This window comes from Xiphias gladius, chromosome 6, assembly GCF_016859285.1.
Source record: "Xiphias gladius isolate SHS-SW01 ecotype Sanya breed wild chromosome 6, ASM1685928v1, whole genome shotgun sequence".
NCBI lineage: Eukaryota > Metazoa > Chordata > Actinopteri > Istiophoriformes > Xiphiidae > Xiphias > Xiphias gladius.
Window position 1 is genome coordinate 1783028 of NC_053405.1, and position 25542 is coordinate 1808569.

At 41.8% G+C, this 25542-nt stretch overlaps 2 protein-coding genes across 2 annotated transcripts in view; one reads left to right on the top strand and one right to left on the bottom strand.

The window, feature by feature from the left end:
- The window catches only part of kifap3a (kinesin-associated protein 3a), a 36591-nt gene extending 27036 nt beyond the window's left edge, over positions 1–9555 (bottom strand). The window contains exons 1-9 of the mRNA XM_040127753.1: positions 9430–9555; positions 8275–8406; positions 7856–8001; positions 7669–7727; positions 7367–7508; positions 4388–4487; positions 3161–3285; positions 2827–2925; positions 1759–1937 (exon numbers count right to left, since the gene is read on the bottom strand). Of these exons, the coding sequence (XP_039983687.1) occupies positions 1759–1937; positions 2827–2925; positions 3161–3285; positions 4388–4487; positions 7367–7508; positions 7669–7727; positions 7856–8001; positions 8275–8406; positions 9430–9470 (1023 nt within the window). The 5' untranslated portion in view covers positions 9471–9555. The remainder of the gene's footprint in view (positions 1–1758; positions 1938–2826; positions 2926–3160; positions 3286–4387; positions 4488–7366; positions 7509–7668; positions 7728–7855; positions 8002–8274; positions 8407–9429) is intronic.
- Positions 9556–14271: 4716 nt separating this feature from the next.
- On the top strand, positions 14272–24345 carry mettl11b (methyltransferase like 11B). The gene is made up of 4 exons (XM_040129494.1): positions 14272–14470; positions 18734–18906; positions 21395–21647; positions 24089–24345. The coding sequence occupies exons 1-4, from the start codon at positions 14272–14274 to the stop codon at positions 24343–24345; spliced, it is 882 nt and encodes a 293-aa protein (XP_039985428.1).
- Positions 24346–25542: the final 1197 nt, after the last annotated feature.

Consider the following 25542-nt stretch of genomic DNA (forward strand, 5'->3'; position numbering starts at 1 on the left):
ACCTCGAGCAGCGTAATCAACTGCAGCCTGCGTCAATTACCACTGACATTCTCCTTCCATTAGTGACAGCAGCAGCAAGAAAAAAAAAAAATCTGTGTTGAAGTCTTATCTGATTAGGAGAAAGTCACAACATTGTTGCTGAGTAAATAAAACTAGATGACATACTGTATCGTTATGTGATCAGTCTTTTTTTTTTTTTTTTTTTTTATATAAATCAATTAAACATCCATGTCCTTAAATGGAAAAGCCTTTTCCCTCATGTAAACTGATATGCTCAACTGGGTCAAAGTGTTGAAACCACTATTTTCCTGCTGGACACATGCTTGAGTTGGCCTAAACCCCCTGAAGGGTTCTTTAATCTGAATCAAAGATACACTGAAGGGGAAACAAGGAGATAAAACCAGTTCCTAACAGGGTCTGGCTTTGATAAAGACCCACAAACTGAGGGAGATTGGAACCAGGTGGGGAGGGATTAGGGAAAGTCGGAGCGGTGAGGTTCCTGTACGAGCGCTGTGGGACACGTGGCCAAAAGTGGACCCTCTAAGCACTTTTTCAATTGAAATTTGATAAGTGTGGTTTCAACTGGCATTTCTACAGAGTAACGGCTATTTGTCGGAATGACCTTGGGAGTGTTTTACAGAACAAATAAAGAAAGCTTGCTTACTCTGAATTTGACAACTTCATCTTAAATATCAGAAAACAATGTTGTTTCTTGAAGAACAACTTAATTATAGTCGTTAAGATGGTCTAATTAGGTGATTGATTCTATTGGTAGAAACCTTGATTTTAAAAAATCCAATAATATACAGACACACCAGGAATTTCTAACAAGAGCTGTTGATCAAAGCAAGTTAGATCAAAAATTTGTTGATGTAAGAGTAGTTTCACTTATAATTTCATGAGAAGTGAGATTTTGCTAAACACATCCATGATTATATGTTTTGTATTTAATTACATTGAATCAGAGGAACATGAGCAAATCCTTTGTGAGTCAGAACTGAGTAATAATTAGCCTGTTTAAAATTAAGAATCCACAAAAATCCTGAATGCTTTTCTTCACAGAGAACAAAAGAGCAAAACAAAATGTAATTTTCATGTTAACAAATATTAAAAAGCAAAAAAAGAGTGACAGTGAGGACATGTTAGCAGTAACAAGAGATCCTACACTGCCAAAACTATGTGGACACCAACATTCCTCCCAAATGTGATATCTAAACGTGTGATTGTGACACCATGGGCACAATCACACGTTTAACTATCAGGGCCAAATCATCTCCACCGTAACTTCTGATTTTGCACAATGAAAACATATTGATGACCGTTGAAGAGCTTATTATATCCTGAATGGTCCAGTGGAAAAAGTGCCGACAGCCAGAAACCCTGATAGTGTCCTTTCAAAACTTTCCCTCTTTGTTGTCGTGGTTTGGTCAGAGCCTGCTGACCTAACCTCACATCCTGATAGAAGTACTGCTCCCACTCTACATGGGCTTAACTGCATCTTGCACACACACAGCATTAATATCTGAGGACGTGCTCATTTCACTCTATATATCAGCGCTCTTAGTTCTCCTTGCTTAAGATGCAAAGAAGGGAAGGGGAGAAGAGAAATCAAGGAGGCGCTGAGTGTTTTTAGTAAAGAGTGAACAGTATGTATGAATGTTTACAGACAAAACAGTATATCGAGCCCCCAGACAGCTCCTTCTCCTCTTCCCCTCCGTTTCATCATCAGTTCTTTCCCTCCACCCCTCCCTCTCTCACCATGTCATTCTTGTTCTCCAGGAAGATGGAGAGCTTCTTGAGGAAGGAGACCACCACCAGCAGCAGCTCCTCGTCCTCCCGGTCCAGGATCTTCACCAGCATGTGGACGATGTTTTTGTTCCTCATCTTCAGCTCTGTGCGGGTGTCTTCAGCCAGGTTCAGTAGCAGACACAGAGCAACTGCGGGGTCAAAGATGGCAGACAGAACAGGAGCAGCTCACTAAACGGAATTCAGTGTTTCTTGTTCAGTAATTTAGCCGTAGTTTTTCTTTTTCTCCTGTTCTTGTTCCCTTTGACTTTGATATTTTGTGTTCAACTGTTTTTGTTATAAAGCGCTTATTTTTAGAACTAGATTCAATGTTTAGTATAATAACAGCCATATGAAACACTCCTGTATAACTTTGCTCACACTTCCTCAAAATTCACCCAAACTTGTCTGATAGCTCTGGAGACTATGAAATCTCCACTAGGCCTTTATTTTAAGTTTGTCTGATTGCCCCGGTGGCGGGGCAGCAGGGCTGAATAGGTTAAACAAACGGACATGGAGTCGCAGTGAGTATACTAGTGTCTGCTCATAGTACCTTATTCAACAGCAGTCCGAGAGCACGCCAGATTCAATTAAGTGTAGAGTACACTGCCAGCCTTAGCCTTAAAAACAGATCATGCTGACCCCACAACGAAAAAACTTTGATTAAAAAACACGCTGTTTATACTGCTGATGGCAAGAAACAGGCCCGGGCACTGACACGAAGGCTCTCGGCTTTATTGTTGCTCACAAACTGACATTTTGCTTGACTTTTGCAGCATAAGTGCCATGGTGGTAGGGGTGGGTGACAATATATACCATGAGCCAATATAACCATCGGGGAGTTTGCTACACTCTTTACAATGTAATCTCCCTCCCTTTAACAGAGCATCTCTGCCTATATCAACCTATTGTGGAACCGCAGAACCGCTTTCAGATATTTTAATGACTGTTAAATCAATGTGATGAAGTAATTAAAGTGATCAGGTCTTTCATTTGCTGGACTAGAATAATATCTAGATCCTGAAAAGAAGTTCACTGTACCTCTGAGAAGCTGCTCCTGCTTGAACAGAAGGCTCTGGTACTTTCTTAAAGACTTCTCATGTTCTTTCTTCAGATTCTGGTTGTCAGAGAATTCTTCATGTGAAACCGGTCAAGGAACTCAAATTTTACCATAAAACGCAGGATAGTGTGTCACAGTAATAACCCCAGGATTTGTCCTCTAATACCTCGAAAACTGCCACCAATCTGACTTTCTCAATTCCCAGATATAAATTAATAAAATACCTAAACAGACGATCATCATCTATCTTATTTAGCAAAACAAAAAAACAGCTTTCACAGCAGAAGTGCTTCAGTTTGATTCATGAAAGGATATAGGCCTTCCTCTTCTTCTGCAGCTCCTCTTGCCAGAGGTCACACCTCTTCAGCTCATGCTCGATGATGTTCATACACAGGGCCCCAATCTTGAAATGTGTGACCAGGCCGTGGAACTGGGAGAAACTAGAGGAGAAAATCAGGAGGGAGAGAGAAAAAGACTCCCATTTATCCGACGGTGGATTTTCAAAACCGAAATCATATTTGGGATTTCAGGTGGGAGCTGTCATTAAAATGACCCAATCCGTCACCCCTGAAATAGTTTACAAAGTAAACTGTCAAAGTCAAAACACGTTCAGTCAAACAGTATGTCCTGATCCAACTTATAATCAGTCCAACTTGAATCATTTCACAATCCAAACAGCATAACATGGAGATGGAGACGAGCCAAGAATGACGATCAGTTTTCATGCGTACACATCTCCTCGCAGCCTAAATCAGCTCTGACAGACTTTTATGTATTATTCTAGTGAGGGCTAATTTTAGTGTTTTTAGCAAACCCCTGGTCAGAGAGTGAAACTTCAGTGCTAAGTAAGCTGCCAAAGGTGGAGGACTACTGTGAGACAGAGGGAAAGCAGTGGATAGAGAAGAGAGCAAAGGCAACTGAGTGTAAGGGCCAGTGCGGTTAAAACTTTAATTTAGAAATACTGCATACAAGGATTTGGTCATGCAGAATGCAAAAGAATGTACACTACATTGAAAAAGTATGTGGACATACTTGTTGTGCGCTTTTGGTCCAGGTCTGTTTTTTGCTCCTAGTTCCAATAAAGGAAAATCTCAACGCTACAAGTCACACTGATTATCAAGGCAGCAGTGTTCAAGATAGTGCCTTCGAAATTTATGTCAACAGCTTGTATTTGCCCCTCTCCTGTTTCAGCTCAATAAAGAGCTTTTCCCAGTTTGGTGTGGAAGAACTTGACAGGTCTGCACAGAGCCCTGACCTCCGCCCACTCCAGCACCTTTGGGATGGACTGGAACGCTGATTGTGAGCCAGGCTATACAGATTACTGCCCATGGATCTGAAATGACTTTCCCTTTAAAATGCACTCAGCTGCCAGTTTATTAGGTACATGTAGCTAAAATCAATGCAGCCCTGCACTAAATCTATAGTCAAATCATATTTAAAACCACACTGATGTAAAACCATAAGAAAATGAAACTTTGGAACACAGAGACAAAATACTTGTGGCCCTCTGCATATGTTTGAACTCAGAGTTTGATTGTTTACCCGGAAAAGCAGAAGAAGATGTAGATGATGGTTGTTGCCAGGTCCACACTCTGCTTCCAGTCCTCCCTCAGGACTCGCGCCAGGGCTCCGAGGGCCGTCTCTGACCACAGACACACAAACACAAATCAACAAAGACACACAAGATGCATGTACAAACGCACACATAGATGTGTAAAGGAAAGGTCGGGAAGAAAGGAGACGAGGCAGAAACGAAGGGCTAGAGATGAGAAAGAAAAACTAAGGGGAGAGTGGCTGTGTGTGAAAGTCAATCAGGGTCAGACTGAGCAGAGAGCAGCGCGGCCGGGGGTTAATTTAAAGAAGCGTGGGGGAATGCGATGAGCTATGGGTGCTTCTCAGCGTAACGACGTGTGTCCCAGGCTTCGTCTCCTCTTTCCACGCTGAACCCAGGCCTCTCGGTTCACACGAACACTCGGCTCTTATCAACACTGGACCGGTTGATGCGGTGCGACAGACAGAGTGAGCTGACGATGCTCTCTGACGGATACAAATGAAGCAGTGCAGTCTCATGTAAGCTGCAGAGGATGATGGCTCCATGCTGTTGCTGAAGAAATAGGCCGGTTGTCACGGAAGGGAGCACAACTGGAGCTGAGCCTTGTTTTCTTTTCAGTCAAAGAGGAGCAGAGTGGACGGGCTGATGAAAGTCAGCAGATTCTACACTGAGGCAATCCTTAAGCAGTCCAACCACATTTTGTCCAAATACAATACTAAGTTGAGCGGTTGCAATAACATTGAGGTTTAAACTTTTAAACTTAAATGATAATTGGGTTTCCAGATTAATTAAAGCATTCCAAATAATTTAGGATGAGGGTTCATTCTCTACCTTGACAATGACTCTAGGTCCACTTACTAGCTTTTAAAAGGGGGCTTTTGTTTGTTTTTGTTTTTTTAAGGGAGCTCCCGTCTCAAAGTCTGTCTCAGCAGACGGAGTTTGTTGAGCTGTTGATATTTTGCTCAGTTGGACTATGATAACAGTACCAGGAGCCAGCGGCTGGCCAGAGAGGGACCAAGGAGGCCATTTACATCTGACACCAAAGATCATTTCTGAGCAGAGAAGGGTTACAATCTACTCCCCATATATGATCACCTCAGCGGGGCTACAACTAATGATTATTCTTCTGATCAATTCATGTAACAACCATTTCATAAATTTAATCGATTGATTGTTTGGTCGATGAAACATACGAAAGCTGTGATAAATATCAATCAGAGTGTCCTAGAGCCCGAGATATTTTTATCAAATGTCTTGTTTTATCCAACAAACAAATCCAAAACCAAAATATATTCAATTTACTGCAAGACAAAGAAAAACAGCTGAATATTCACATTAAACAAGTTGGAACCAACAATTGTTTGGAAGTGTTGCTTGAAAAATGTAATGGAATCTGTCGATTGACTGATTAATTGATGGATGCTGCAGCTCTACATCTGCGTAAACTCCATCCGCTGAGGTCAAATTCTGAATAATCAGTAGGTTAAAAACATAATATATACAAATATATTACAGATATATTCCAAAAAATGGACGTGAACAGCGGACGCACAAGCAGTTTTGTTTATACTACACTGGGTGTCTGCACAGATAAGGTGTGAACATGTTTACACGTGTTTGTCTGTGCGTATGGTCCATGCGGAGCCTCACCCACAGATGACGGGGGCAGAAGGGCAGATGACCAAGTTTGTGACGAATCGATCCCTCTGGACCTTCACTCGTCACCGTTTTAAATCTGAATTTATGCATTGATTTATATCTTAGTCACATTATCGTGTGACATTTTTTTATTTGGTTTTCTCTGTACCCTGAAACTGTCATGATGCCAGTAGTGCTGGGTATCCTTAAGTGGCTTCTTGATACTGTTGCCAATATGATACCAGAGTTATAGTACTGACAATACAAGTACTACAATATACTTCTTTGCGGGCTGGGGTTTAGCCATTAAAGAACTTTGCCTGGATAAAACTCTACAACTGGCTAAATTTTGACTTTAATCTGGACCTATGTGATCAAAGAAAGTAAACAACTACGAATCTCACCAAAAACATAATGCCAGTTTTCCGTACTTGACATATTCATGATATACTACAGACAAATTCTAGTTGGTAGCAAAAGATGTTCGGGTTCAATCCTCAAGCCCTTAGCACCAGTCACCAGAGAGATGTAAACTAGTAATGTGAATTTGAGAACTTCATACTTTTGTGATTAATGTTCAGTAGTGCAGCAGGTGCTAGGAAAAGAGGTATATGTTAAAAAACTATTTCCACCACTCATCCTCTTGTAATGAGAAAAAAAACTAACCACAAGTGTTTGTGACAAAGACCGCACACACCGAAACAAAATCAAAGATCTTTTATAAAACTGTTAAATGAGTAACTGAGAAGTACCAGGTTCTTCAAAAAAAAAGACTTCCTTATTTTGAGATGGACATGCCTGGAAAGCTTAACCTTCCTTCAACTTGACTTTGTACTGTGATTTGGAAAAAGGCTTATCGATATCAGCACATTATCAAATAACAAAATACTGGTGTTGGCTTCAAGTTTCTTGTTGGATACCTGCTGTGCTCTAGTGTCAAAGCCGTGATGAAAACACAAACACACAGTGTGTGTGTGTGTGTGTGTGTGTGTGTTTAATATGTAATTCATATTAAAAGGTTGGTTTTCACTGAAACTGCGGTTTTTATTTAATACTGTTACTCTGTGTTCTATGGATTAACCAGAGTAATGCGGACATTGTTTCTGGAAGGAGATGCTACGGTTGCTGTTTTTAAATTCCGTTCACCTCCATGGCACTGAGGTAGAGGAAGAAATTGCAGAGACAGACATATACCTGAAGAAATAAAACCAAAACTATCTGCACTGAGAGATAACTAGAGGAAAATGAGAAAATGTTTTTTGTAATCTGGCTGAACCAGCCCTTTAAGATGATTCAAGTAATTCCTAATTCCTTAAAAAGTGGAAAGGTACCGTTTTGTATGAGTTCCTCCAGGTTGTCTGGGTTATGGGCCAGCTGGAAGATGAGTGTGGCTCCTCTGATCTTCTCCTGGATGCCCTCATACAGCAGCTCCACATACTCGTCGATGCTGTTGATGCTCGCCTCCTCGTCCAGCTGGAGGACAAGAAAACAGTTCAACACAAATGTCTTTACCACCGTATTTGTACCCCAGATAAACACATATTGTACAGTACTGTACTGCGTCAATAGTAGGGCTCCCGTCCGTACTATAAACGTATGCACATACACGCATCCTTTCCTTTTCAGTTCCTACCTCCACTCCAGCGTAAGGTGTGAAGTCTCGAGGTGAGATGCGTTTCTTCTCTTGGATATCTGTGAAAGGCAACGTTCAGCATCACAAATAGTCCTCTGATGATTAACTACTTCCACTTTTACAATGAGGAATGCTTTGGACTGTGAATATGTGAGGGTTATTCATAATGAGATTAAAGTACTTGTACCATTTGAGTGTTTGCGGTTTTGCAGATAGAAGAGCAGCTGCTCCACCTCTCGGAGTTTAGATGGGTGAATCAGCCGACATTCCTCCACCACCTTCCGAGCCAGAGAGGACGTGTCTGTGTTGGCGTTCAAGCTTTTCAGGCGAATACTGAGGGCAGCAAAAACAGATGAACGATCAAAATCATTACACAAAGTTGTCAGTTGGTAGGTAGGTTACAAAACCAGGGTACAGGAATAGATGTAATTTAGGATTTGGTTGTGATACTCTCATTATTCTGTTTAAAGGTAATCTTCTTGCTCTGGAAGGCATTACAATTCAATGCTCATTCTTCCAATCACTTGAAGTAGGCTGTACATCGTCAAAAGGTCATGTGGAGTATGACTGTAAAATCTAAAGCCTGAATTTAGTGATTCTGCTCACATTTTCTGACACTCTTTGCGTTCTCCAACCACAGGATCCCCCAGCTCTCCCAGGATAGTTGCCTCCACCTCGTACTGAACGACAAGGGCTTTCTCAGTCGGGTGGACATCCAGAGTACAGCCCTTCACTCTCCTGTGAGTCACATACAAACAAAATAAGTGTGGGCTAAAAGGCAAAGAAGTTCACAGTTTTCCCAGTCCCTCATCCAGGGATGAACTGGAACACCTGCTGTGAGCCAGACCTTATCACCAGCATCGGTGCTGGACCTCAGTAATACCCGTTAAAGATCTATCTTCTAAATATTTTGTGATTTTATATTCTTATTTATGATATAACTTGTTTTTAAATTGTTTCAACTCTGTTTTTCACTCATTTCCACTCTGTATTTATATGATGTAATTTTTTTTTTTGAAATTCTGTTTCACTGCTGCACAACCAACCGCCCTTTGGGGAGAAATAAAGTGATTAAGTATGAATTGATAGATTTATATAGTGAATCGTGAAATGTAATTCTCATTTTATTCAATTAAACCTGACTACCTGAGATACTGCCACAGCGGTGCAACTGCTACATAAATATATATTTTAAAAATGAAACTAAACGGATTTTTCAACAGTAGCATCAATAAATAGAGAAATAAATGCACCTGTTTTTAATGGCAATACTTGAGCCTCAGATAAGACAGTGTGGGTATTCAATATTTGTTGTGTTATCTATTGTGCCTCATGTTATATGCAGCTACAATCAGAAAACAGGCATGGGCTGACTGAGATATACAGCATATAAAATTATTCAATTGAGTTTCCTGAAACAGGTCACAACAACAGGTAAGAGGGTTTGAGTGGTAAATGACACCCTTTCATCCACACAACAAGCACCTTTAGCAGAAGTGTGAACAGTTTTCAGCAGGACAATAACGGCGAGTGGATTATTCCTCGGTGTCAATGGTTCACGAATTCTCGAATCGGTTTTGTCCGACGGTTCGTTCGTTCGTTTGTTTGTTTGAAGCATCACGACGTGCCGATTTTCTCAGCACGCCCTGAACCAGACCCAACGTTAGCAGCGGCCGTTAGCCGCGATGTCATCGCTGAGCGGTTAGCTGCCGTGTCAAACGTCAATAATGCGCTAGCGGCTGTCAAACCGGCAGCCGTTACCTTTTCGGATACCGCGGATCTCCTGCGTGCAAACTCTCCATTTTAGACAAGAGAGAAAAACCACATCGGATTTTCCGCAGATGCCGGGGAGCGGAGACAGTTCGGGGCGGATGTTAGTTATCACCTCGGCTTGTTGCTAGGGCGGCGACTCGGCGTCCGAAAGCGCCCGTACGGGAGAGACTGCTGCCCCCTGTCGCGTCGGAGGACGAGGCTGCTGTGAAACCCAGTGCAAAAGACACATCGCGTCTCACTCCTCGGACGTTTTTAATAATGTCGTCTCTGGTTTCGTCTGTGCTTAGTCATCTCAGATGGAGGAACCAGACCTGCCCTGAAGCTGAACAGCAGCAGCAGCAGCAGCAGCAGCGATGTAGCCAGAATATTAGAGGCCATGAGGCCGTGATTTAGTGGTCTGACCACCAAAGAAAGATTAGGGCTACTGAATTGGCTGCTTATCTCTTTTAGAATTTCTACACTTCCAACTCCCACCCTTGAGCATTGAAATGTACAGTAGCTTCCTACAGTTGATAAATACAAGTATGGGGAGGGAGCCTTTTGTTCCAAGGTTCTTGGCCAAAACTGTGTGATAGCCTGCCCATAAATATCCGACATGCAACTCTTGTATATTATCACTTAGGAATCATCTAGAGACTCATCTTTGTACATTTTTTTTTTTTTAAATAACTAGTCCTCAGCCTTCCCTTTTCTGAATCTTAATGAACCTACCTGCTGTTTTACAGCATGGATTGCTGTAGTTTAATTTCCTTATTTTTTCAAATGTAATTTGGTGTAAAACACTCTGATCTGTACCATAAAGTTATTATAAAGTTATTACCTGATGATGGCGCACTAAAAAGTCGGAGGATCACCAAAGTTATTACAGTTCATCCTGTGGGGACCATGAATGTCTGAGCCACATTTCATGGCAATCCATCCAATTGTTGTCAAGCCTCCACATAACCCACAAATGTCAGCCTGGTGGTGGTACTAGAGGAAAGGTCCTGGAATTACCTAAGTCATTAGAACACATCATCTGGGGGCTATGAATGTCTGTAGGCTACAGGTTTTTGTGTCAGTCCATCAAGTTGATGTCAAGATGCTTTGCAGAATAAATGAAAATGTTTCCCTGCTGGTCAGACTACTATATAAAAAGTAAGGGGATCACCAAAGTGATTAGGATTCATCCTCTGGGGACCATGGATGTCTGAGCCAAATATCATGGCAATGCATCAAATGTTTGTCTAGGTATTTCACCCAACCAACCAAACATCAACCTGATGGTGGCATTAGACCTAGAAGGGATCACTAAAGTTATTATGATTCATCCTCTGGGGACTGTGCTCTACTACAAAATGTCATTCTAAAATAAAAAAGTACAACGAGTGACCAATGTTAGTTACACTGTTTAACAAAGGAGTTGGTCATTTTAAAGCCCGTACTTATATATTGGACTACACTGTAATGGATTTAAGGAGGAATAAACGTTTAAAACAGCTTAAAATAATCATCCAACACCTCTCTGACACACTGGCAACAACAATTTAACAGTGATAAGTTTTACAGGGGACTGTTGCATTGGATCCCAGTGCAGTATACAGGGCTATTTATTCTGGTCACTCGGTGAATACATGGTAGACCCTAGTTTTAATGCAGTCAGATATATATGGGGAAAATGTATGGTAGACTTTGCCAACAGCGGCCAATGAATGTAAGCAGCTGGGGAATGGACAAAGAAATAGTCAAAACCAACCTCTTAAATGATTGAACATGTGCTCACTCACAAAAATTCTAAATGTGCAACTAATATTGTTGTCAACGAGCAGAAATTCTCCTTCCTTCTCCATTCTTCTTTCTCTCCCTCAGCGTTATAACAAAAGTAAAGCAAAACTGCTGTTCCTCTTTTAGACTGGAATCTATCTGCAGATAATATGATGGATGTTCTGGCTGCAGGCTGCAGTCACATAGGCCACCACAGTGTTTCAGGGTTAGATAACACTGAACATGACCTAAAGTCGAAAGGGTCTGTGAACCTGGGGGTTCTTGCGCTGCGCATTATGCAACCCGGAATTGGCTTAAATTTTCTTTTGACTGTTTTTACTTTGTGTGTAGAGATGCAGTTCAACCAGTGGATTCTCCTGAAAATCCAAATTTCCCCACTTCGGTTTACCACTTCAACCTCAACACTGAGCACAAGTAAACATTTTCTAATACACTGTACCCTAGTATTCATTGAGGTACCCTCTAGATTTTGCTTGTTAAGGGATTTGACAGAAAAAAGTGACTGCTTAAAGCAGAGGGGGTAGCAAAAGCACTGCAAAAATCGCTTATCAAGTCATTTTTGTCTATTGTTGAGAAATCTTTTTGGAAACAGACTGAAAGTATCTCCCAGCCCTTGCAGACTTTAAAAAAAAAAAAAAAAACTTGTTTTAATGAAATACAACTTTTCTACAACTTTACCTATACATTTTTGAAATTAAAAAAGTACAGCAGAAGTGCTTATGTAATCTTGACATTGGTGTGATTCCAGTGTACCTGTCAGCAGTCTTGAGAATATCAAATGTTTATGCTAGAGACAGGTTTTCGACACGGGTAATAAAAGGGAACCAGGATTTGTAATATTTCTCCTCTGACCCATGTACAGAGAACCTAACTTTGTCCAAATTCAATAGTAGCATGACCACCCACTGAGTAGGAGGACTCCTTCCCTGCCGATTAAGCAATGTAAGACAGTGGGCGATGCAATAAAATACGACTTGTAAGGCTTCATAAGAACAATATTTTTCAGAGGAGCATTTTTCATGTGAATTTTGGAAACTTTATCAACCTGAACAACCTCCCCTGTGAAATCCACACCAGCCGTGTATCTACTTAATGAAAGTTACAAGTAAGAAATAAGCCAATGACCACTAGTTGGAATAGATACTGCGACGTGGTAAAACAGCTCTCCAGAAAGTATTTGCTTGTCTCAGCATCTGTCATTCCCCACCTATGCGACAGCTCATGTCACCTGTATAAATTTAGCCTGTGGCTTGTGATGGACATATCAGAAAATTATTTGTGTTAGGGGTTTAAAATATACAGTATTCCCTGGTCACTGAGTGAATCATCTCTGGTTCAACGAGAACACGTGTGGATCGTTGGTTTAACAGTATGAGATTTAGTTTTATGCAAACGTCTTACGTTGTGTTTTCCTCAACAAAACACAAACAATCTTCAACCACTGTGTTTCAAACATGTCACCTGCACGGCTAATACCTTTTATATATTAGGTCAAGAATGGGAACTACTAACCACTAGTTAAGCCACCGAACTACTGTAACTTATCCTGAGGTCAAATGGCAAGTGTCAACCTGAAGAGGTCAGTAAATGTGACACACATTGCTGGTAAGACGACATTACTGGGACACTCACCCGCAACAGGTTCAGGTTTTTAAAGGATAAGTCTGGTGTTATTTTTCTATTTTCAGCAAGACCCAAACCAACATCCAAGTCTGTCTCTCAACACCTTCTTACCTTCCTAGCCTGTCTGTGGCTGCTCCAAGCCCATTGGTTCCCACTGAGGACATAAATCTTTAAAAAAACATCACAAATATATAGTTTCATTTTTTAACGAGTCTCATAGTTTCCTAAAACAGCTGGTCACAGTATTTTTTAAACTAACGTCACACGAACAAGAGGAAATAGTGCATTTGTTGGGGATTATTTTCAGCTGCGGATTGATCCACATTAGGTGCTCTAATGAGTGTTTGGTGCAGCTGGACAGGGTGTGAGGGATTCAGTCAAAGTAACCTACAGTGTGTGTGTTCATGGAGCTCAATGACACAGAGGAATAAGAGTTCAAAAATACACCTACCAACAACCTCACTGATTAACATGTTGTATCTGGTTTGTTTCACCCATACGCAAACAGAAATGTAAAAAAAAGTCAGTAACCTACTGTAACTGTATTCTTCAGCTTTGCACCGAACCATGCTAGTTGTTTCCCACTGCTTCCAGTCTTTATGCTAAGCTCGGCTAACTATGTCCTGACGTCAACGCTGTACTTAACACACAGAAATTAGACTGATATCCATCTTCTCGTATCACTCTCAGAAAGAAAGTGAATAAGCAAAATGTTGAACTATGTCTTTACTGTTACGTTCTGAGTTTTGTTTTTTTGTTTTTTTTAAAGATTGCCATTGAAATGTTACGATAATATATGGGAGGTACGAACTGGGGCTAGCTAGCACAAAGGTTGTTTACTCTTACTGAGAATTTACAGTACATTACGTCTCTTAAGAACCCCAAAGGCTTCACTGTACATTATAAACAAACATGGGAAAAACAATCAAATGTTCTTTTGGGTCTGTGCACTAAGGGATTAAGATGACTTGGAGCCTAAATTGTAACTCGGTTTTCTGGGGTTTGGGGAACTGTGCTAGTACAAAACGGGAGCCATGCATACAAACACGAGAAGACGCTGCTAATTTTAGGACCACATTATATGGCAGCAAGGGCTCGAGGTCGGACTCTCATGTGCTGCTGGAATGTAAAGCCTGAAGTCAAGTCGCCTTTGTGCGTGCTTGTTGGTCCCGAGAGTCTTTAGACAGAAGCCATGTCCCTCCATGTCCCCGCCCCCCTCCCTCACTCCACCAAAGTCAGTGTCCCTAGCAGGTGATCTGTAAATCTGGCGGGACGTCCTGAGCGCCGCCCTGCGTAAAAGATCTCTGCTGATCAGTTGAACACTGGCAGAGACGTGTTGAACACTCAGCCAGACAGATATAGCAGCAGCTGGAGAAACAGTCAAACACCTTCTGGCCAACGAACAGCGCTCTGTGAGGTGCCAGGAGGTCGTGTACAGCCAAAATGGAGATTTCGCTTGAAGATGATAGAAACAGCTCATTGTGCAACATTGAGTACAAAGGTGCTCATCAAGCCTTCAGGGATCGCTGGAAAGAGACAGATGACAGCATGTGTCGCCACAGCATGTCCTTCCACCTGCACCACTCGCTGAGGAGCGAGTTCTTTGTCAGCTACCTGTACCTGCTGGAGAAGATTCCTCTGGGTAAGAAGGGCCACACAAAGGTCCAACCTCACACCGTCAAAAGGACAAGATTTACAACCTCAACTCTATTAAGGATTGGGCATAGGTGACAAAGCACACTGGTGGTTTTGCATGTTTTGGTTGACAACAAATCACTTTACATTGCTGCCGATTGTTATGCAAAGCATACAATATATGGTCATTTACTTACTAATTACCAGCCGCGACAGCATGGCTGGCATTGTTTTCACCTCGTGAGTCTGTGTGTGTGTGTGTGTGTGTGTGTCTGTGTGTGTCGTCGTGGCAAATTGTGGTCCTGGAGACACCTACTGTAGCGGGAACTACCACAGAGGCAGTTTTGAGTACTGTACTTTTGTCTGTCTGTGTCTTTCTGTCTGTGTGTGTGGATTTTTTCACCGTGACAGCGTCACAACCGTGCAAGATGAAGTCACCAAACTTGACAGGTGTGTAGCTGAGATAAAAATGAGGGCCGAGTTCAAAGATGGGTGTGGTCTGAGCAAGGACGCAGCCAGTAGGGGGTCGGAAGTAGGGTAGGGGCCATTGACCCCCCCCACTTTCCATCCCAGGCCCACATTCATTTGAAGTCATGGATCCCCGTGTCACAACTTCAATCAGCCCCGTCCACTCTAAGACATTAGGTAACACTACAGAACATCTTGCGATGGGATCACAGCAGCCGTGACGACCGTCAGTGATGTAGTAACGACTACTGAGTACTCGTTGGTCGGAACGTCAACATGTTGACAGGCGTCACGGCTGCTGTGATCCCATCGCAAGATGGTCTCTAGTTTATTTTTTAAAATGTATTTCCTACAGTGTCCCTTTCACACAGCCAGTGAAATTTGTGAAAATAAACCTTTAGAGACTTTGCACCCCAGCAGTAAAAATCTTTATTTAGTTCAGTTAGTCACATTTTCATTGTCAAGTCAAACTTGATGTTCACTGTTCACCTATTTCAAGTTGATTTTCATATTGTGGGGAATTTAGTGGAATGAATGAATGAATGTTGCACTTCGGAAGGAGTTCAACAGTAATATAAAATAAATAAATGTTTCAAAATACTAGTACGTTAATTTAAAGGTATTATTTGTTGCTCTTGGGCTTTTTTTCGGGACGATATACAGTCAGTGGAGTAGCCAATACTCTGCCTTAACCTGCTGCAAAGCAAATATCATCTTAGACTATAACAAAGAAACCTTTTTACTTGTTTTGCAGACACCCACATCAAAAAATAAAGTGAGAGTATTTCCCTGTTGCTGTCAAATATGAACAAAATACCCCCGTGTTATGTTTTAGCGCTTCATAATGAATGATGAAATAAAATCCTCGTTGTAAAACCCAGAAGTAGGGTCAGACTGTATGTTATGTATGAATGTTGTGCTGAGTTGTTGTTGCTGATTTTAAACTCTATTTCTCATAGAATATGCTAGTGAGTGAATATTAATGAGTTCAGTATTCTTTTGCTCATGGCTGGTAGCAACCTAAAGGATTTAAAGGCGCTTTATAAAGAAAGGAAACAACAACTAGAGCCCTGATCCTTGGTTAAGAGCGAACTAACAAGCCTATTACAAGCTCTACAGTGCATTGTGATAGTACTCTTCATTGTTGAATGTTGTAAGTGTGAATTGAACCTAATCCGCTCCAGACTGTGCACTTGTCAATCATAAAACCACAAGCTGCGGAAACAGGAGATCCTGTCCTGCTGTCCATTCTGGCTCAAAGACGCCTTAACGTGATGTGAGGCCCATTAATGGCATGGCATGTCAAGCATGAAAGCACCATCTCATGTCAGTCGGCTCTATACATGACAGTCACAGGGACGCAGTCGGATTTATTCACATTTCACAGCCATGACGGCTTTAAATGGACTGAATGAAATATACATATTAGCCTTTTTTGTTACTTAATACAGAAAATGACAAGTCTACCTAAAATATTTATGTACCCTACACATGTTGGAGGGGTGCCACTGGATTTAATTTTAGGCCTAAGACATCGGATATAAACATGAATCTTCTGACCCTGTATTAAACAATACAGACGTCACAGATTCTGTTACATCGAAGGCCAAAGGTCAGCCTTTTCTCGCAGCTTCTAATGAGCTGGCCCACTTTGAAGGTGAGAGATAGATGGACATGGTGGCACTAGATTGACTCTCCCTTGGCAGACGTGTACGTCGTCATGCTTTTTGCCCTTCGTCTTGGTCTCGCTCGCTGATTCTATACTTACCCTTCCTCTGAGAGCCCTCCTGGGGGGGGTCACAAGACATGAACTTTCCCATTCTAGGTACTCTGATCAAACCTGACGCCATGACGAAATCCTCAAATATATCCTCAAAAAGTGGGCACTTCCCTGGAAAGTCACAGCATGATTTGTCTGTTTCTACACCTTGTTTTTAGTGAGACTTCAATGTGCTGAATGATTCTGTCTGTTCCCTGGCTCTCTGCCTCGTCCTGATGTTTCTAACATGGAGGAGGGAGCCCAGGTGAAAATAAATCCCCCCTCTTAATGTTTCACCACGGTGTCATGAATCCTGCCACTGGAGATGCTTGACAAGCAGTGGGACCTTCCCCCATGACCCGCACCTCCCCAACCCCTCACCCCCTCTACGCCAGGAACGTGTCATCTAAGCCTTCGAAAATGTTGCGTTCATTCTGCAGGATTTATTTCAGCTCAGCAGAACCGAGGCAGTGAAAGGTTGGGATAGTTTAAGAAGCCAGTTGTTAAGTTTCTTAATGTCGCAGTATGTCGTTGACATCATATTATAAAAGAAGAATTGTAGTACACCACATGTCTGAGCATTTAAAAAAGAATAAACGCCACAATTGAGAACTGTTGTGGTTTTAGATGCAAACAATCCTTTAAGGCCCACAGCTTCTTCAGTAATATTAACCTTTTACTAATTGGTAAACCTAAAGACGTTTGTAAATACACAAGATTACACATGAACCAATCAGCATGATATCTTCTAACAGCTGAGCAGAGTGTAGGAGTTGTAGGAGAACGTCCTTATTTGTAGTCTTCTGGTGGTCAAACTGTTTCCTTTGAGGTTTGAACAATGACCCTCTCCATGCAGATCAGTCCACTGTCATGTCCTATGTGCTGGTGCAAATACCCTGTTCCCAGTTCCTCATCACTAACTTAAAACTGTAGTGGCTGGTGTAGCTCTCCATTTGCTAATCACCTTTAACCATTCTTTTGTTTTTGTGGTTTGCTGGTGGTGTTAGTTGGTCTATGAGTCTGGTCCAATCTAAGATATCTCAAAAACTGCCGGTGAGATTGTCATGAAATTTGCTCTGGATCTCTGTGGTCTCCAGAGGATGAATCTGATCTCCCTGCCAGCGCCGCCGTCAGGACAAAATCCAGTATCTACAGACTAAAATCACAGAGAGATTGTTCTGAAATTTACTGTGCAGGTTCGTGTTCATGCTCCCCAGAGGACAGACCCTTTTTATTTTAATGACTTTTGAGCTCGGGTGTCAGCTGCAGGTCAAATCTTACGTTTGTAGTCCCATTAGCGGTTAGACACAAAATCTGCATTCAGACTGATGCAAAGCGATTATGCGCATGACTTTGACTCTCAGAATATCTTCAGAGTTTGTGTTAATTTACCCCAAACAATCATTGCACGAATTGTACAGACGTTGGTTCTTTCATTTTGTTTCCCTCTAGATCTCTCCCTCTTTCCTTGTACATTTATTAATTTAAGTCATTAAGCCTCAGGATCAGTGACATTTCACTCAAGATGAAACACTCAGTTCATCCAGATGCAGCTGTTACCATACACTGGCATCTTTGCATTGACTTTCCTAGCAAGCACAAAGCCTTTAAGATTTGCCCTGTGAGCAGTATGAACGCACAATATTAGAATCATCAGCTCTTTGTTCGTTCCAACACTTTTGTCATCTGGAGTTTAAAGAACATTGTGGCTTCCAAGAACTTCAGACTTTTAGTTTGGTTTTTTAATTTTTTTTGTCAGTGTCAAGAGTTTGACAATAAGAATGCATTCAAAGACACAGTAATTTAAATGGGTAGCACTAATTTTACACACAACGGTCAGTTTACCTGTCATTGTTAGTACTTGTTAGCCTGTGAAAACAGTTGCTTACTGATTTTGAGCTTAGTCAAAGTCAGAGAAAACTGCTTTTCATCCTGGTGTTTAGTAACACAACATTACTTGACAAGTAATGACCAGTATTAAGAATTCTTTTTTTTTTTTTCTATCGGTACCTTCTCTTTACGTCTGCCCATGTGTCTTGACAGTGAAGCTGTTCCCGGTCACGTGCGAGTACATCAAAGGAGAGAAACAGTTTTACTACCGAGCTCAGCAGTTCTATGAGGACGTGCCTGCGTCGGAGGAGGGCATGATGGGAGATTTTGTGGAGATATGCAACGTTGATCTGGAGGGTTCCCGGCAATTTCTGCAGAGGTTTGTGGTGAGTCCAACCGAGAGACACAAAATACTACCTCACATTCAACTTCAATAAACTGTAGATCAAAGGCTCAGTCAGATCTGGGAAACTTGATACAGCAACATGTGAGACGCTCTGCTGTTTCTCCATCATCTGCACGCTTTACTGTGGCTTCTGACTTCTGTCCATTGGTGTATCCGTTTACACTACTGTAGCTATCTCTGAATATACATGTCAGAATCTATTTTGGACGAGGAATTCATCGTCCTTACTGTATAAAAAGAATTCCATCTTGTTTGATGTGGGTGGAGACCTCAGTGCAGTTTCTAACAGTGGCACAGACTTGATGCCAGCCCCATAAACACCCATACAGAGCAGGCTGCGCCAGCAGCCGTTAATCACTTTGTACTATGGTCATTTTTACTCGCACTTATTTGTCCAGAGTGGAAAAGGATGGGAAAAGTTCTACATTTTTTCTGTTTAAAAACATCTACAGTTTCATAAATTGCAATGTGGTGTATTACTGTGCATGCATGTGCATGTATGTGTGTGTATATTGCACGTTAGTGTGGACCGGAGTGTTTTTTTTATGTTGGGAGACTCCAAGTGCTAATTCAGGAGAACAGGTTTGGCCCAGAGACCGGGTTATTTAGAGAATCAGTTTCACGGGAGCTCTAATTATAAACTGTTAAGATTGGATGCTTTAAAGGGGCTAGAGACGACTAAGTGGCTACTTTTTTCACTGGTGAAAAAGTCAACACAACAAGCCCTGATTTAACACAGCTCAGTTGTGATACAGTGTTCAGGACTAAAGGTTAATACAATTCAGTGCATTTAATATGCTAAATATCCCTTTTCTATTCCCCGCACTCAAGTTCTGTCTCTCATGAGACCATGATAGGTTACAGAGTATGCTTTATTACAACAGAATGTATCTCGGTTTCACTGACTTATCATTGCAGGAAACACGACTGGGGCTACAGCTGTTATTTTCATTATTCATTCATCTGTTGATCATTTTTCGGTTAACTGTTTAATCTATAAAATGTCTAAAAATAGAGGAAAAAGATGTGTCACAGTTTGTGTCACATTTGAGAAGCCTGAACCAGCACATTTAGCATTTTGCTTCATAAATGACAAAGTCTTTGGTGAATAGCGTTTTGTTATAATCAATTAATCATCTTCAAACAGGACACAACAAATCACAAATCATATGCCTTCTTAAAAGTTATTTCAATGAGTGCTATGCTGAAAGGTTTTTAGTTTACCTATATTTATATTCCACCATTCAGATGGTAAGTTGTTTTGCATAACCACAGCAGCAGCTTTGGTACTGTGAAAACTGACCTCTCTTTTCACCACTAATGGGCATTAGATGCTTAAAAAATGTTGATATCTTTCTGTCACGTACGCTTCAATCCACATTTCTCCACATTAAAAAAAATCTTAGTGGATTACTGGAACTGGAACATGATTTTACAGCCAAGTCTGGGTTGAAAAACAGAAAAATTTCCCTGTAATCAATCGTCATAGAGATGTGACCCATCATTCCATAGCAATGATGAGATCCTTTGAAATGTTGCACTGCATTGCATAATCAAGTTTAAAAGCTGTCCATTTCACATCATCTTATACCTGGGTGGTACACGTCTACGTAGAGGGATGTCTGCATTTGGTGCCCTAGAAATAGTTGCTTTCTGAGTTAAAGCGGGTGATGTTTTGTTCCAGTTTGAGTTTTTATTTTTGTTTATGTGCATCTAAAATGTCTAGAAATTGACTTTTAACTCCTCACTTGAAAGCAGAGACCCTGAATGGTAAACCAAAAACTTCCAAAAGGGTCTTTTCTGCCAACTCCTCTACAAGTGTGTGCTCATCTACACATCATCGTCCTCCCTGGCTGTGAACAGCTCCTGTTTAAACCTGACATCTCCATTAAAAATAAGTGTGGCAGGAAAAGATTTAGAATACATCCAGATTAAACTGAGCTACATACACATGGCGCAATATGGCAGTAATTCACTGAAACCAGGAAGCCTCTTGTAACAGGCACAGAGCTCCTCAGGGCCCCATCTTTCATACAATCACACACTGGGGCCCCTGATGTGGAGGGGGTTGGAGTGAGGTCAGAATACCAAATGAAAAGGAAGAAAAAGCAGCATGATTCAAGTGAGGAGACTTTTTGTTCCCCCGTGGTAAAGTTCATAGTTTTGTTGCCCTGAGGAACTGAGGTCTACTTGTTTGTGGTGTCGGTGCTTTTGAGGTGCAGAGGCCTGACATCTGGCAACAGAAAAAATAGTATGGACCTCTCTATGACTTATAGATATGGTAATAACATGCTGCAGGGAAAGTGTACATTTTGTTTTGTGTTATTCATAAATTCAGTTTTATTACAAAGGATTGTCTTCAATTCAGGTATTCAGGTAATTCAGGTATTGTACTAACTTTCTCCTCTGGATAAACCTCTAAATAGGGTTGAATTTTGCAGCGGTTATGGATGTTTTTTCACCCGCAGGGTCCTGGTAAGGCCGGCACACACTGTGCCCTGGACTGTGGCTCCGGGATCGGGCGTGTGACCAAAGGTGTCCTCCTTCCTGTGTTTGAGAAAATGGAGATGGTGGACATGATGGAGCACTTCCTCCTCCACGCACACGAGGAGTACCTGGGTGACGACGCCAACCGCATCGAGACCTACTACTGCTACAACCTGCAAGAGTTCACGCCTCCAAAAAACAAGTACGACGTCATCTGGATGCAGTGGGTGGCATGTAAGTATGAGTCTCAGTCTACATTCTGCGTATTATAGAGCCAGGCAGTATTGAGAGATTTGAATCATCATGTATTGTCATGACTACATCTGTAAGTGAAGTTATTCCTTTGGGGACCTGGAGAATGGTTTCATGTTGAATAAATGAAGAAAGATTCTCCTCTCACTGTGCTATCTTATTTCAAACCTACCGCCTGACAAATTGTCGATTTTGCTCAATTGAGCAAGACTGGATCACATTTCAGACTAACGTTTTCTTGAAGCAGCTGTAATCTACGTTTCAGCAGTACTCAAATCAAATGACAATGTGAAAACAACGTGACAATGTGAAACTAGGGAGAATTATCAGCTGAACCTGCAGCTCCCCTCGGCTTCACGGAGCTTTGCAGTGATTTTCAGCTCGTTGTTTCTCTGATTACCGCTCTGGTTCAGTCTCACCGCTCTCATGGCGTCGTTTTCAGAGAAACAGCTGTAAAAAGCCACTGTCCACTACCTGCTCAGCAGCAAACAGCAGACGGACACAGTCAGAGACCAGCTGCCGGACATAGCGGAGCATTTAGCAGCTGAAGAGCCAGATGTTTTCCTCAGGAGCTGGAGGAGACCAAAACCAGAGCTAAAAGAGAGGGAATACTGGACTTAGATTCACTAGGTGGACTCAGACACCAGATCCATATGAATTATTATGTTGCTCTTGCTGGATGTGTACAGGTAAATAAACAACCGTTTGCTAAGTTCAACATGTCGACTTAGAAGATGATGATACGTCATTGTTGAGTTCTTATTACTGCTGCCCCAGTAGCCAAGAAAATCCGTTATTGAAGGTTTAATTATTTATTCCTACTCTATTCATCAGAGGAGGATTGTGGTTATGGCAAAAAACTATGGTTGTGGTTAGGCTACTGAATCACCCATCAATGCCCATCCACACTCTTACTGTCTGGCCTGCTACTTAAAAAGCACATAAGAACAGAAGTGAACATAGTTTACTGGATTTCTTTTCATAGATAAGACCAGTATTGATTTCCAATTTCCTGACATATGTGACTCCTCAGTGACAGAGTATTGCTACGTCCTCCTCTTCTTCTTGACACCCATCAATAACCTGACAAACCTCCCTCAGTAGTCAGCAGCTAACACTATGCTTTTGTTTTACCCGTTTTATTCCTGTGGTATAATTTGGACACTGTCAATTTACCAAAGTCTGACTTAGTGGCTGCTCAGATTGAAGATGTTCAAGTACATCTGGGTCTCATTCCGTAGTGAGGGTAGGAGGGAGGATGATATCAACAGAGAGACGGGTGCAGCGTCAGCAGTGATGTGGGCGTCATACCAGACCGCTGTGATGAAGAGCTGAAGAGCAATTTATCTATATTTCATTCCTCACCTCTGGTCAAAAGCTGCAGATAAAATCTTGGAAAACACGATTCACTTTGCTGATTCAATTCAGTTTTTTCAGTTCAGCTTAAATGTTTGTTGGGACTGACTTTGTAGTCCGTTCACCTTTTTTCTAAGCTAAGCGGTTGAAATGCACTTCAGTGGGTGCAACAGTAAGTGAACCCATCTCTGCTCACAGGGCCTGATGTTCAGCGCTGATTCAGTTCAGTGGTACGTTCTGTTTGTGGTCCAAGCCACATTAAGTTCAGCACAAAAATAGTCTATGCAAGCACTGCACATGAGGGTTATACCTCAGCAGCCTATTATTTTTGATCAGGTTATTGTTGTCTGTGTGGCTTTTGCTGTCTTTTACTAAGTTTTTGATGAGGAAGCAACTTGCTGTGAATTAAAGCTTAGCTGATAATGGAGAGCTCAGTCACCAGTGAGGAACTTTACTGCTAAAAGGTAGTGACTTATTCAGTGAAAATAGTGATTGAGTGTAGTCAGTTCACTTTGGAAATTCGTTGATGATTCGAAGATTGGTCTGTACTTGTACTGAACACCTCTACTTCACACAGTATACGAAAGACTAATGTAATTGATAAAACCAGGCAAAGAAAGGTAAAGAAGATTAGTTTGCGAGGTGTCTGAGCTCAGCCTTAGGGGCACACCTGGATGGAGCTTTGAGCTCAACTGTTCACTGTTCCTTCGAGTTGAGGGGAGCCAGCTTTGGAGGTTCAGCATCCAATCATGGACACCTCCAGGAGGAATGGGGAGGAGCTGACTTCTGGCCCGATTTGCTTGGATGGATGCATGGGGAAGAAATGGAAATGTAATCTTTCTCTTTTTTATGTCAATGCCTTTCTTAACCACCAGATTGCAGTAAATCAGCTGATGTATGACTCAATATAATCTGTTTTTATGTCAAGTGCTGTTGACTACATCTACCTAGGCAAGTTTTGGCATACACCAGTAGGAAAATTACTGGAAACAAAGATCCCTGCAGGGATCAGTTTCTCAGTTGTGATTTTTTTTCCCTCTTTGTTCCTTAACTGTCCTCTCTCTCAGGTCATCTAACAGACAAGGACCTGATGAACTTCCTGATTCGCTGTAAGAAGAGCCTGCGTCCAAATGGCGTCATCATAATAAAGGACAATATGGCGCGGCAGGGCTGCAAGCTGGACCCCATCGACAGCAGCATCAGCCGCCACCTGGACATCATGAGGTGCATCATCGCTAAAGCTGGCCTGGAGGTCCTGGCTGTCGAGAGACAGGAAGGCTTCCCTGAGATCATCATGCCTGTATGGATGATCGCTATGAAATAGAAGTGACTTTATTACTGTGCAAAGATTCAGAGCGTCGTTTGTTCCAAAAACTAAAGAGGAAAATCCTCCAACGCTGAATTCACGTTATTCCAGTTGGGTTAAAAGTCTCTGTGATTAATTCTTTAAAAACTACAACAACATAGCAAAAAATCTTCACAATGTCATCAGGGGATGAATCCTGAAACAGCAGCATGGACATTGTGATGGCACCCAGGGCGATTTTATGGAGACAGCAGCATATTTTCTGCTTTGCACTCAAATGAAATTAAGCTTTACTGGAACATTAAACTTCTAGAGAGTCACTCTGTGAGTCCACAAAGACAGACTGTAATTTATTGTCCATCGGCCACCTCCAGGTTTTTTTTTATCTTGATGACATCAAACATCAGAGCCTCAGTTCTCTGCGGGAGAAGCTTGTTCCCGTCTGAACCACAAGGATCATTGGAATAACATGTGAATTTAGATTTACTGCTGGGTCTCTCCTCTGAGTCTGTTTCCATTTTTGACTAAATCCAACATGTCACACTGTGAGTAAAGCATTTCACCAACAAAAATGTACTATCTTAGATTGGATTTAAAAACCATAAGGCCTTATGTTTTTGAGTGTTATTAACATGCGATCCGTATCTCGATATGTTATCTGGGTAATGACATCTGATCACAGGCCTTTACATTTACACCTGGTATTAATAAGCGTTCTTGTTTTTCTCATTTTGCCCACTTTGTGATCAGAACTCAGGATGCCAGTTAGTGAGGTAGGTGGAGCTGTAAATAATCATGCAACATGCATCTCAGGTGGAGGAGACTCTTAAGAGAGCGCCTCGAGCGGCAAACCAAGGGTCACGTGACAGATGGGGACGGTTAAGCTAACGTTGTGACGCTGTGTGCGTCAGCGTCGGTGGGCTCTGAGGACTACAAGTTTGAAGATGAAAAATATCTGAGGTGTGTGGAGTTAGAAAGAGGTGAGTTTACACTCCTCGTCTCCGCTCCAGGATCCAGGATACATTAGCACCTACTGGTGACACACACCCCGTATCTCTGTCCCTCTGCCCAGTGGCACTGCGGGTAATGTAGGCACCAGGTTTTGAAAAAGAAGAGGAATAAAAAAGATGATATCTCTGGCTATGCTGCATTAATATTGATCGTTTGTTAAAAACTGCCAAGTGCGAGTCAGACAAGATTACATTTAACCTGGTT

What these genes read in the sequence shown, in the direction of transcription:
- mettl11b (XM_040129494.1), top strand. Translation starts at nt 14,272, where the DNA reads ATGGAGATTTCGCTTGAAGATGATAGAAACAGCTCATTGTGCAACATT. An exon ending in GCTGGAGAAGATTCCTCTGG is followed by an intron (nt 14,471 to 18,733) that starts GTAAGAAGGGCC and finishes GTGTCTTGACAG; the next exon opens with TGAAGCTGTTCCCGGTCACG. An exon ending in CTGGATGCAGTGGGTGGCAT is followed by an intron (nt 21,648 to 24,088) that starts GTAAGTATGAGT and finishes CCTCTCTCTCAG; the next exon opens with GTCATCTAACAGACAAGGAC.